The following is a 12,748-nucleotide window of genomic DNA, read 5'->3' as shown; positions in this document are numbered from 1 at the left end:
AATCTCTGCTGGTTTAGTATTTAAATTGAACATCTATTTGCCTTTTTTTGAAGTGCTTGGCCTAAATTTATTGTAACGGCATGAAATAAGCATTTGCTTAAAACTTAACATTATTGTAAAACTCTCTCTGAAATGTACGCAGAATTTAAATCACAGGCCAAATGTATTATGATTACCCTACTCATAATTTTAATCAACTTTCTAGAAATGACTTCTTCGTAATGTAACTGTGAAATCAAATCGCGGTAAATTTTACTGGTAAAAATGACAAGTTACTTTATTCGACAAAAGGACTAAGACAAAGTGATAGCCAAACATCCTTTTTATTCTGCAATTCAGTCATTCTATAAAACAACCCAGGAGTATCGGTGTAGCATAAAAATATCACACTGGTAATCTTGCTAACTACTCGCAAAGTTTCCCAAGCTCTCACTGCATAGCAATTTGGTCATACTGTTTATACTTAAATGTTCAAATTTTGCTTCAAAACCCAAATTTTCATTTTGCAGTAATATGTAAAACTGCGAAAACGGACTTAATGTACATGCTCCTGTTGGTATTCTCCACATCTTAAAACAAGGTATTTGTAGCAGCTTTCTGAGATTCTTTTCAATACCTCAAGAGGTTCTGCCTGACAGCACCTTGTAGGTATTTATCGGCAGTGTTCCAAAATGTAAGCAGTGTTCTCTAGGTAAGCGGATTTTTACGTTTCGCGGCAATACTGGACATCGCCCTTGAACCTCGCACAGCTGTCCCTCCCTCCTCCTGCTCCCAGGGCTCCGCGAACTCGGTCTTCCAGCGCGTTCTAACGAAGAGAACTGATTCGGGAACAAGTGCATACTTGCTTAGTAATGAAAGGCTATTTAAGGCGAAAATAAATTTTGTATGGGAAACGGCCACGTTTTAAAAAAGAAGTAACTATTTTTGCATTCTCATAAACTCTTTCAGATCGGCTTGACAATCATCAGCTTTTGAAATGTGAATTCTTATTGCCAGAGTAAAAGTTGCACTTTATACCACCACGAAGCGCTGTGTTTCTTCCCGCCCTCGGTGGGCAGCACGGCCCCCCTCCCGCCCCGCCCCGACGGAGAAGGGGAACGGACACCGGGTGAAGGATCGCAGGGGAGCGGGGCTGGTTTCTCCCGGGAGCCGGCGGCCGAGCCCCGCTCCTCTCCTCCGTGCGTCACCTGCCGGGACAGGACGCTCCGGACCCCGCCCCGCGCTGGCCTCCCTAGCCCCCAGTCATCCGACCTCTCGGTGTCCCCGCGGGCTCAGGCTCCGAGACAAGACGCTCGGGATTGGCGCGGCCGCAGGGGCCCGGCGCGCGTGCGCGGGGGCGTGGCGTGAGGGCGGTGCTTAGGGGCGCGGGGGCGGGGCAGGGGACGTGTTGGTGCGCGGCGTAGGGCGGGGGCGCATGCGCCGTGCTGGGGCGCCGCCGGCCGGCCGGGACGAGGGCGGGGATGCCATGGCGGCCACGTTCTTCGGCGAGGTGGTAAAGGCCCCGTGCCGAGCTGGGACGGAGGACCAGGAGGAGGAGGAAGAGGGGAGGAGGGAGACGGCCGAGGACAGGGAGGTCCGGCGGCAGCTGGCTCGGAAGAGGTGAGGTCCGGTCGGCGGGGGTGGGCTGGCGCTGGCCTGCTGCGGCCTCGGTGGCGAGGGTGCCCCCAGGGCTTCCTTTGCGGGGACTTGGCGGCCATCCTCTGCCCTCATAACGGGTTCTCGGGCGGGCCTCGTGTGCCTGCTTCCTGGACGTAAGACAGCTCTCTTAAAGCCCTTTTATCCTCCGCCCCGCTCTTCCGTTAGCCTCGGTGTCCGTAGCAGGTGGATAACGCGTCTCTTCAAAAAGAGATTGGAGAAAATAGTAAAATGACCCTTCACCCCTACCCAGTAAATTCAGCAGTTGTGACGATTTCGCCCCGTGTGTTTTATCCCCCACCACCTCTGAGTCCGAGTGACCGCGGCCTTTCACCTCTCCATTTTTCAGAATGCACCTCAAACGATGTAGGCGTTTTTTTGTATACGTTATCATCACCCTAACAAAATAAACGATTTTTGATACCATTTAGTAGCCAGGCATGTCCAGACTTACTCAGGAGTCTCAAACATGAGGTTTTACGGTGAGTTTGTGTAAATCAGAATCAAGGTCCACACATTACTTTTAGACTTCCTGACTCTTGAGCTGCCTGTCATTTAGAGCAGCCCCTTCTTCTCACCCCTGCTGAGATTCGTTGTTCTGTAGGGTGTCCCACACTCTTAAATTTGTCTGATTTAACCTGGTGTCCCTTACCAGCATTCCCTAGGTGGATGTTCCTTTTGGAGGAGTGGTCAGATGCAAGTTCAATATTTTGCTGGCAGGAAGGTGGTAACCTGCCATTTCTTATTGCACACTGTACCCATTTGTGCCACTTTGGGGGATGCTTAGATTGGGCAGTGGGTCAGGTGGACAGCCTGATCTCCGCTGTGGAGTTCTCCATGAATTTTGCATCGGATGGTTTTATCTGTTAGTTATTGTTGCCTGAATCTGTTGTTTCCTTTAGATGATAATTACATTCTTTATGAAATTAAAGCGTGCATATTGCTTATTACAAAATCATGCCTCTGGTATCCTTTTTCTCCTAATACGGTACTAATTATACTTAAGTTGCTTTAGTTTTGTCTTTTGTTTCTTGTGTTAGGGAGGTGCGGCTCTTTCGAAGACAGACAAAAACATCTTTGGAAGTTTCTCTGCTGGAAAAATATCCTTGCTCCAAATTCATAATTGCTATAGGAAATAATGCAGTAGGTGAGTAGAAATGTGTTAGATTGAAAGAACAAAATCTGAGGGAGGTGGGTGGAGGGATAGGGTAACTGGGTGATGGGCATTAAGGAGGGCATGTGATGTACTGAGCACTGGTGTTATATGCAACTGATGAATCACTGAACTCTACCTCTGAAACTAATACTACACTATATGTTAATTGAATTTAAATAAAAATTTTAAAAAGAAAAAAAACAAAATCCCTTGTTACTTATTTCTTTCCCTCATACTTCAAATGTCTGTTACTTTTTTAGAAAAAGTCATAGCAGAGTAAATTTGTATCTGAGTAAAATCTGTGCCTGCTCATGTGATACCGTCTTTTTGATAAACTTTAAAATTAAGGTTTAAAGGAAGTGTGCTTCGGTTCAAGAAGTTGTAAATTCCAGGACCTGGGTTTATAGTGTGTTCAGGTATCTGCATTTCCTCAGACTCCTGGGCCTGTTTGGACCAGACTTGGGGGGGAACAGAGGTGGCATGTGTACATGGCCAGTGGTTCTTAAATGTTTTTGAATTAACAGGCTCCTTTGAGAACAGGATGAGACCTCTAAAAATAATAGTGATGGTCGCTAACATTTTTGAGCACTCAAGTTTGAAGGTCTGTACATATATGACTCCCATTTGATAGGTTAACGTGAGAACAGTGCAGAGTTCAGCTAGGACAGCGTACACGAGCAGGTACGCAAACCTGTGTGATTTTAGCTGCTGCACAGGCTCTGGGGGCGAGCATTTGGGATCTCCAGTGAAGCCAATCCCTTGCCCTATCAGGTAGCCCTTGCTTGCAGGACATAGTAAGTACATGGTAAATAACTGTTGAGTCATTTATATAAAGTTCTCCCGGCCTACAATTTTCCCGCAAGTGTTACCTTCTGAGAGTGCAGTAAAGCCCAGCAGTAAACCTGTGTTCTCCGTTCCTGCCTCTGATACCAGTTGTACTTGGGCCATGGCCTTTAACTTCTTGAGGCCTCAGTTTCCTTTTCTGCAGAATGGCAGGATAAGGTTAGTGGTCTTAATGGCTCTTGTAGTTCTCAAATTCTAGAATTACTTGAAATCATTTCTGATTGTAGAAAATGCAGCTTGCAGAACCAGGCACTAACTGATGTGAATTGTTTTTCACAGCGTTTTTGTCGTCATTTGTTATGAATTCAGGAGTCTGGGAAGAAGTTGGCTGTGCTAAACTCTGGAATGAATGGTGTAGAACAACGGACACTACACATCTGTCCCCTGCAGAGGCCTTTTGTGTGTTTTATCATCTGAAATCGAGTCCCTCGGTACGTGGGACTTGGATGCTTCAGAGAGAGCTGTTTAGGCATCATTCATGTGGTGTTCGTTTGAATTTCATGTTCCTATATATCTACTTTTGTGCTGACGAATTGTGCCTGCAGGCAGTGCTGTTATTTATATAAATATTAGTGTGGCATACACAGTGTGTTGATAAAGTTCTAGGAAATTCTGAAATAACTTTGTTAGAAAAAAACCATAGACAGTAGACATTCACACCTTGCTCATTCAAAAAATTATTTCAGCTGGTAACTCTAAATATGCAAAAATGTGTTCACTCTGTGGAAGCAGGGAGTTCTCCTTTGTGGCAGGATACCCAGGATTTAGCAAATGCTAGTATGTGCTAGAAACTCAGGTAATGTTTGTTGAACAAATGAATGCTTTATGCATTCTGAGCATAATTCTCTTGACATCGAGCTTTTACCCTAACCTGATTTGTTAAGTCCTGAAAGTCATTCTGTAGCTGATGCGGAGTGATTCCTTGTGTCCTCTTCGTTCGAATCCTAATCTTGGGTCCATTCGGAGAACATAGCATAGTGGGCGATTTGAGGGTCAGGCAGATGAGGTGGCCAGGCAGGTGCTGTGTCTCTGCACCTGCTTGTCTGACAGAGTAGCATTCTCCAGCTGCTGAGCTCCTGAACGCGGGCCAGCGCAGGGGTTCAAACAATGGCAGAAACCACTGAGTCCCTATTATTATAGTGGGGCTTATTTCAAAAGGTAAGGACCAAATGTTAGCCTTGTAAACCGTAAAGTTTGATTTTTTTAGTACTTCTAGTTTGTTTTTTTTAACATGTAATCCAAAGTTACTTAAATTTGCATAAGGATTTTTATGCACATCCAGCATTTATAGGAGATAAGAATGAGACTAATCATGTTTTTGATCTGATCTTTAGTTGGAAAGATTTTACTTTAGAATAGATTGTGAAGGTCCAGTAGGAGCAATTTCTGTCACCTCTTCTAGTCGTACCACTTATTAGTTAGATATCTCTTGATGATGCACAACCTACGTGTGTAGTTAATTACATGTCCTGTCTTTTTCTTATTCTCCATCCCCATGTACCTTTTTTCTCTTCTGTGCCTCCTTTGGGTAATTAAGTGTTAGCATTTCTGGCAATGTTTTAATAGACGACATTGTTGAGTTCTGTGGATAAGATCACTCCATGAGCATTAATAAGCAGGAATCCAACCTTTTATGGCATCGTGGCATTACAGATTATTTCACTTTGAGCATATGGGTTGGAACTTGGTTTCTAAAATAATACCGTCTTCAGAGGCATCAGTACCGTTTCACAATGCCATTTGGGCTGAGATGCTGTCCGGCTGACATTCACTCTGCTAGCACCTAGAGTTTGTATAATGCTTATATATACATATATATTTTTTTAAAGATTTATTTATTTGACAGAGACACAGCGAGAGAGGGAACACAAGCAGGGGGAGTGGGAGAGGGAGAAGCAGGCTTCCCGTGGAGCAGCACGGAGCCGGATGCGGGGCTCGATCCCAGGACCCTGGGATCACGAGCTGGGCCGAAGGCAGACGCTTAATGACTGAGCCACCCAGGCGCCCCTAATGCTTATGTTTTATAGTGTTTACATTTATTTTGTGTTTGATCTTCCCGGTGTGTGACCCCCAGGAGGGCAGCAGGGCTGGTGTCATTCCTGTGTCATAAAGAAGATTCTGGTAGCATTTACTGGTAGTATATTCAGTGTCTCCTATGCAAACTGTTGTGGTCACTCCATTAACATGTACTTTATTCTTCTGTTAACTGCCAGTAGTGGTTTGATTCTTAAGTTTTAAAGATAAATAAGCCAATAGCAAATTCAGAAAACAAGTGTTACCTAAAGGTTATATTAGGATTCAAATGATGTGTATATGGTGGTAGTTCAGAGTGTGTGTAAAATTCCTTTGACCTGACCAAAAACTTGGAATGGGATTTTCCAGGTCCTCCTCTGTCAGTGCAGTTGCTATGTTGCTGAAGATCAGCAGTATCAGTGGCTGGAAAAGGTAAGAGAGAAATGAAGACTGGTGAGCTCCTTTTTTTAAGGGTTCCGTGTCTTAACACTTGAGCCTACACAGCCAAATACCGAAGCAGGGAAGTATTTGTTTTTTTCTTTTTTCTTTTTAAATTATTTATTTACTTATTTATTTGAGAGAGAGAGCACAGAGGGAGAGTGAGAGGGAGAAGCAGACTTCCCGCTGAGCGGAGAGCCCAACGCAGGGCTCAGTCCCAGGATCCTGAGATACATGACCCGAGCCGAAGGCAGATACTTAACCGACTGAGCCACCCAGGTGCCCCTGTTTTTTTCTTAAAAATATCCTAGGAATTTGTTACAGAATATAAAGAATAAAATAACTCATTTAACAAATGTGCTGAAGATTATAGGTCATAGAAGCATAAAACCGTTGGATTCTTCCCAGCCGCCATATTGTTACGTTTGAACGAAAAACAAGCTACTCGCATGAAACAGAACAGGGTCATGGCCATGGGTGCAAAATGGCGGTGCTGACCATGCAGGCTGGTGATGGCTCAGGGTTGTGAGGCAGGAAACAGGTGTGAGCTGCATTCAGGGGGTTGGCACTTGGCTGCTACTTGCTCCAAATTCCAAAATATTATGTCCATTTGTCTTAGAATTAGGATGGCTTAATTGAGGCTTCATTTTGTGGGAAAATTGTGCATGTTTTGTGCCCAATAAAACATATTTTTCAGTGAAGAATTAAGGAATTTTAGAGAATAATCATAATTTTGGCAGTTGCATATTATTATTATTTTTTTAAGATTTTTTTATTTATTCATTTGGGAAAGAGACAGCACGAGCAGGGGGGGAGGCAGAGGGAGAAGCAGACTCCCTGATGAGCTGGGAGTCTGATGTGGGGCTCGATTCCAGGACCCGGGGATCACAGCCTGAGCTGAAGTCAGGCAAAGGCAGATGCTTCATCATCTGAGCCACCCAGGCGCCTCAGTTGCATATTATTTTTAAATGAAGTAGGTCTCAAATATATATCTTAGCAACATTTGAGCTTAAATCTTCGGTATATTTTTGTTTAGGTATTAAAATTAATTAGAAATAAGAAATTTGGTGTACACCTGTTTTAAACCAGGTTGGCATACTTGGAAACATTTATTAAAAGTTATTAAATACATCTTATTAAATGAGTTATTCAAGAAGGTCTGTGGACCTTCTCACAATCATATACGTGATTTTGTGTTATGTACTGATGTGTATTTTTCTAGGGAGAGTCCTTAGCTTTCCTCAGGTCTCGAAGGGTAGGAAACTGTTGTGTTAATTTTTGTTTGTGTTTAAAGATTTTATTTAGGGGCACCTGGGTGGCTTAGTCGGCTAAGCATCTGCCTTTGGCTCAGGTCATGATCCAGGGTCCTGGGATTGAGCCCTGTGTCCCCGAGGGAACAGCTCTCTCTCTCTAAAAAAATAAATAAAGATTTTATTTATTTATTTGAGAGAGAGAGAGCGCACAAGCAGGGGGAGCAGCAGAGGGAGAGGGAGAAGTAGACTCCCCGCTGAGCAGGGAGCCCAATGCAGGGCCCTATCCCAGGACCCTGGGATCATGACCTGAGCCGAAGGAAGATGCTTAACCAACTGAGCCACCCAGGTGCCCCAATTTGTGTTTTTAATTTAAGTAGGATGATTGTTATGTCAAAAATATTTTATTATTTTTGTACTATGGGACTTTTCTTTTCCAGAACTTAAAAACTTTAATCAGTATTTTTTTTTTCCTTAGGGACACTCTGCATCCCCCTACTGTTTGGTTCATGTCAGCCACAAAATCCTGATAAACACACACAGTCTAACAGAGTGGTCAAGTGTGAATTCAGACTGTGGGTGTTCTAGGGAGGTTGATAAATTAGGCTTTGTGTGTAATGTTGTATTTCTTAAACTATTTAGTGTTTATTTACAAAGCTATGAGATGATGAAATTAGTCTTAGAAATCATTAATGATGTGTAAAATCTGTAGTTCTGTTGTTCTTATTAGAAATAGCCATTTTCTTCTTTTGTAAAACACTTCCCAACAAGGTGGAGTGGCCTAAAGTTTACTTTTTTTCCTTAAAAAAAAAAAATAGCTGCTTGTTTTGTTTACATCACCATAGGTTTTAAAAGCTGGAAAGGGTCCTTGGAACTTCATGAAATACACACTTAGGAGAGAATAAAGGTCTAGAGTGATTAAAACTTGCCTATAAGCAAAATAACTTAAAAAATGCATTTAAGAAATACTGCAGTGATACAACACTATCATGAATGCACCTTGCAGCTTAGAAACATCTTTATTAAAGTGTTCTTGGACACATCAACACATGGATTAGAGAAGGGGGATCACTTCCTTTTGCTGATATTCTGCTAGTCTGAATGTAGCTTGCAAGTAAAGTGGTGTTCTTAGAAATGTCTGTATTAGAAGAGATCTCGTAGTCCAGCAGCTGCTTTGCCCTGGAAGCCAGTCCTGGTGTTAGCACAGCTGCTCTGGCTGTTTCTCTTCCTGACGTCATTGACTGCACACTGCAGCCCCCTTAGGTGGATAGTACTGTCTCCTGTTCACAGCTGAGGAAAGTGACTTAGAAAAGGTCAGCAAACCAGGAAGTGACAGACCCAAGATCAAACCTAGGTGAGGGGACGGCAGATGTGTTCTCTTTTCCACCAACTCTCCAGGGGGGATATTACTGTGAAGGGTGTTAGATAAACAGCTAGAGGAATGTTTCTGTTCTGTAACAAAACTGTGTGTGTGTTTTAATTTGAGGTCAATTTTGCCTTAGGTCTTTGGCTCTTGTGCAAGGAAGAATATGCAAGTAACTCTTCTCACATGTCGACATGTTACTGACTATAAAACTTCAGAATCTATTAGCAGCCTTCATTTTCCTTTTCTGAAAGCCCTAAAAACACAGAATTTCAAAGAGCCTCCATGCTGTTCACTGCTGGAACAACCAAATATCGTACATGATCTTCCTGCAGCAGGTGGTATTAAAATTTGTAACATTTACAGTATATCTTGTTAGTGCTTTATTGGTTATTGGTTATTACTTTGACTATTAGAGGTCTTTTTAAAGTAGTTCGTTAATGATTGATACCAATGTATTGCTGTTAAACTTTAATATTTGTTGTTGCTAGTATGTTGTGTTTGATTTGAGTTCTAACATTGTCCACACACACAGTTACGATGTGAGAGCAGCTCAGAGTTTGTAACTGTTAGGTTGCAGAGTTGCTCTGGTTCTTTTTGGTCTGTGATAACATCATGCAAGCCGATGTTAGATGTAAATTGTTGGTGCATGAAAGTTGATAAAGTATGTTTTAATTGTCAAGATAGAAGTTTCCAGATACTGAATCTGGAGTTTCTTTAATATTTTATTTTTATTACTGTTACTAATTATACCCTAGCATCACATCAAGATGAGATTGTCCCTTACTTTTCGGTAGCTAATATAATTGTTATTTGTTAATAAGTAAGTTTTTCCCCCTTAAATGTGAAGTTTACTGGAATAAGTGGCTAATTTATTGTATTATATTCAGTGAAATTTTAATCTTGTAGTTACTTATGATGTGTCTCAGTATATTCAGGAAATGCAAAATAAGCAGTATTTGCAAAAGCAAGAAATTACTTAGCGAAAATAAATTGGCTTTGAAAGAAAGTATGCATCATAAGTGGTTTGATATGGCAGTAAACACTTTAAGGAAAGCAATAGAGACAACTACTTTTAAAAGTAGCCTTTGTTATTTAGCGGTATTTAGTTTAAAAATTATACAGTAGAAGACTTAAGTGTTTTTTTTCCTTGTATTATTCATAGTTCTGAGTTACTGTCAAGTGTGGAAGATTCCTGCAGTTCTGTACTTGTGTTATACTGATGTGATGAAGTTAGACCTAATCACAGTTGAAGCTTTTAAGCCTATCCTTTCTTCCAGAAGCTTGAAAGGTTTGGTTAAGGTAAGGTTTTAGCTCATTGACTTAACACCTGAGTTATAACAAACTTAATAAATGGTAAATTTATGGTACTGATTTAAAACTTAAGGAACGCTTAGAGATCCTTTTTTTCTCAAAGTAAAGCTTTCTAATCTGGCACTGGGAATTGGATTGTCACCCTCTCTTTTAGACGTACTTCTGTAACGGGAGAAATGTTTTGTTCATGCTTTTTCATGGTAGATCAGTGCAGCGCATTGATATAAATTCCAGATGGCTGTGTAGGAAGGTGGTTGGACTGTTCAGGAAGTTTCTGTAACTAATTCATTTGGAAGGTTGTAATATTTAAGAAGGCATTTTTGAGCACAGCATGGATCAAATTTTCAACGTTTATTCACTTAATTTTGCATGGGACTGGCTATGTGAAGGCGAGATAAACCTGTTTCCTGCTCTCCGTGTGTGTGTCCCTGGGCTCTTTCACCAGAAAAAGTCATATTGGAACATGTACACAAAAAGTTTTGCCTGTGATTTCAGGTGGTTTAGGAGCTCCTGCCTTTTCCCTAAGAGATTTGCTGAAAGGGCATGCGCCCTGGGTAAGAACTTCTCTCGTACAGGGAAGAGACAACAACAGCGTTCCACAGTGGGAGTCCTGTTTTATTCTAGAACGACCATTGGTGTTAAGACACCTTTTCCGGCAAGTTCTGTTGGAGTTAGCTCATTGCACTTGTCTCATTAAATCAGTTTGCTTGCTAGGTGGTCAGCTCCGCGGGAATGTGGACCCATTTGGGTATCCCCAGGTCATCAGGTACCTGGCATACAGGAGAATGCATTCCCAGCCATTCGGTGAGTTCGTAAGAGTAAAACTTAAAGCTAAGTTCGTGTAATTCAGGCATGATTTCACGGTAGCTGGAGTCCCGGACAAGCTTTCTGACGGGCTGAGTGGTTTCATAGGCCGCGTGGCTCTCAGAGGGCCTTCTGCTCGTGGGGTTTGCTTCTGTGGTTCACGGCTGTTCTGTTCCGGGGTGGCACGGCGCGCCGCGCGCGTTCCGGCGACTGGAAATCGTCGTGTGGAGTCGAAGTCCAGCTGCAGCTTTTAGGAGTATTCTCGGAAGGGGAAATTGAGATCCCTTCTGCTAAGCTCTTCGCTTCTTCCTGTAAACGTAATGACGGCGGAGGGTGCAGCGGCCGTTTGAGGAGCGCGCTCGTCTCGCAGACGGGAGCAGACATGGCCGTCCTGAGTTCACTCACAGTCTGTTGATCGGGGGCGGGGGGGGGGGCGTGCGGCCACCGGCGTGGACTTCTCTTGAGCCACGTGAGCGCCACGGCCTGGCGGCGGCCCGGGCCGCTGTCGCGCCAGCTGGGCGCAGGAGAGCACCCCGCCGTGGGGTGAGCGCCATCTGAGGAGAGGCTGGCGCCTGAGCCCGATGTGAGGTGGCAGCAGGGAGCGCAGACGAGGCCGGCTCAGGGCTCAGGGCTCAGAGCCGAGCGCCTGCCGAGTTGGGCGCGGAGGCGCGCGAGCTCCCGGGGGAGACAGGCCGGCCTGGAGGGTCACCTCCCGCCAGAGGTCGCGGAAGGGCCGTGGAGGCCGTGAGGCATCCCCGGAGAGTTCTGGGCAAGGGGAGGGCAGGCTTCGATGTTTCACCTACTGAAACACTTGGGGGTCCTGAAGCGCTGAGGTGCTCGCGTGCGCTGCCTCCCGAGAGAGATTCAGGGCGGGGCCTGTTCCCTCTGCGCGCCATTCTGCGTACGTCCTGAGTGCAGGGCTTGCAGTGGGTACGCGGTTTCCGTGTTCTCCGTCCCACTGAACTGACGACTTTCTTCTCGTCTTCCAGAATATTCCCCAGAGCACAGAGATACTGAAGAAATTGATGACGACAAATGAGATTCAGAGCAACATTTATACGTGATTCCAAAGATCGTTTTGTAAAGTGTTACTACCCATCCATTCCTTCGAGGGGAGCAGTGTGTATGGTTTTGTTGTTGTTGTTGTTTTTTCCAAGGGGGTATTTTACGGGTATACAAACAGAATAAACTTATTTTAAATTCATTATCGTTTTGGTTCCTTTTTTATGGTGCTACTCTTGACAACCGAAATAAGCCAGATGTTTTTCTTCATCCACTAGGTGGGAGTGTTGTTTTATTTGAATATTTTATATAGTTAAAATTTTAAAAACCTACAGATAATGGGTTTTAGTAATATGTAAGCAGAGTTAACTTTAGTGCAACAGTTCTGTGTGATACCTGAAAGTTATTTGTTGGTGATTATTATTTATAAGAGGGAGAGCTACGAGCTGGGGGAGGTGGGGAGGGGAAGAGGGAGGGGAAGAAGCAGGCTCCCCACCAAGCAGCGAGCAGGGATCCCGACCCCAGGGCTCGACCCCAGGCCCCTGGATCATGACCTGAGCTGAAAGCAGACACTTAACCGACTGAGCCACCCAGGTGTCCCTGTTGGTGATTCTTAATATGTGAAAAGTTTGTGTTTTATGGGTTCTTCAGGTTTTTTGTGTGGGTAAAAATTGATCAGGTAACAAAGTTATATACTTGCTCAAAATGAAATGAAAAGAAATGTGTATTTCATCACTTTTCAGTAATATCTGCCAGGCAGGCTCTTCGTGCAGACGTCTCCGGGCCCTGGTGCAGGGTTAACTGTACGGGAGGTGTGAGCTCGGCTGCGGCAGGCCTGTTGTTGCTAGAACGTGACATGAGTCATGAGCTTGAAGTAGCCACCCTGCTACAGAAGACCACACACTGCACTCGGTCAGTGAAAATGCATTT

The 12,748-nt window shown here is 43.9% G+C and overlaps 1 protein-coding gene across 5 annotated transcripts in view; it reads left to right on the top strand.

The window, feature by feature from the left end:
- Window positions 1-1,422: 1,422 nt before the first annotated feature.
- The window catches only part of PSMG1 (proteasome assembly chaperone 1), a 475,801-nt gene continuing 464,475 nt past the window's right edge, over window positions 1,423-12,748 (top strand). For 2 of the 5 annotated variants that reach the window (XR_014139156.1, XR_014139155.1), the window contains exons 1-7: window positions 1,424-1,599; window positions 2,676-2,782; window positions 3,914-4,065; window positions 6,017-6,079; window positions 8,838-9,036; window positions 9,864-10,000; window positions 11,806-11,961. Coding sequence is in view for 3 of the 5 variants with exons in the window: in XM_006736395.3 (XP_006736458.1) it covers window positions 1,466-1,599; window positions 2,676-2,782; window positions 3,914-4,065; window positions 6,017-6,079; window positions 8,838-9,036; window positions 9,864-10,000; window positions 11,806-11,880 (867 nt within the window). In the remaining 2 variants the exon portion in view is untranslated. Of the gene's footprint in view, window positions 1,600-1,671; window positions 1,822-2,675; window positions 2,783-3,913; window positions 4,066-6,016; window positions 6,080-8,837; window positions 9,037-9,863; window positions 10,001-11,805; window positions 12,021-12,748 lie in introns of those variants that run through there. The other 3 variants (XM_006736395.3, XM_081800149.1, XM_006736397.3) reach the window with 3 other exon arrangements.

The sequence above is a fragment of the Leptonychotes weddellii genome, chromosome 1 (genome assembly GCF_054177405.1).
Source record: "Leptonychotes weddellii isolate Sample4059 chromosome 1, ASM5417740v2, whole genome shotgun sequence".
Lineage (NCBI taxonomy): Eukaryota > Metazoa > Chordata > Mammalia > Carnivora > Phocidae > Leptonychotes > Leptonychotes weddellii.
Note: the sequence above shows the minus strand (reverse complement) of the source record. Positions and strands in the feature narration are given on the sequence as shown.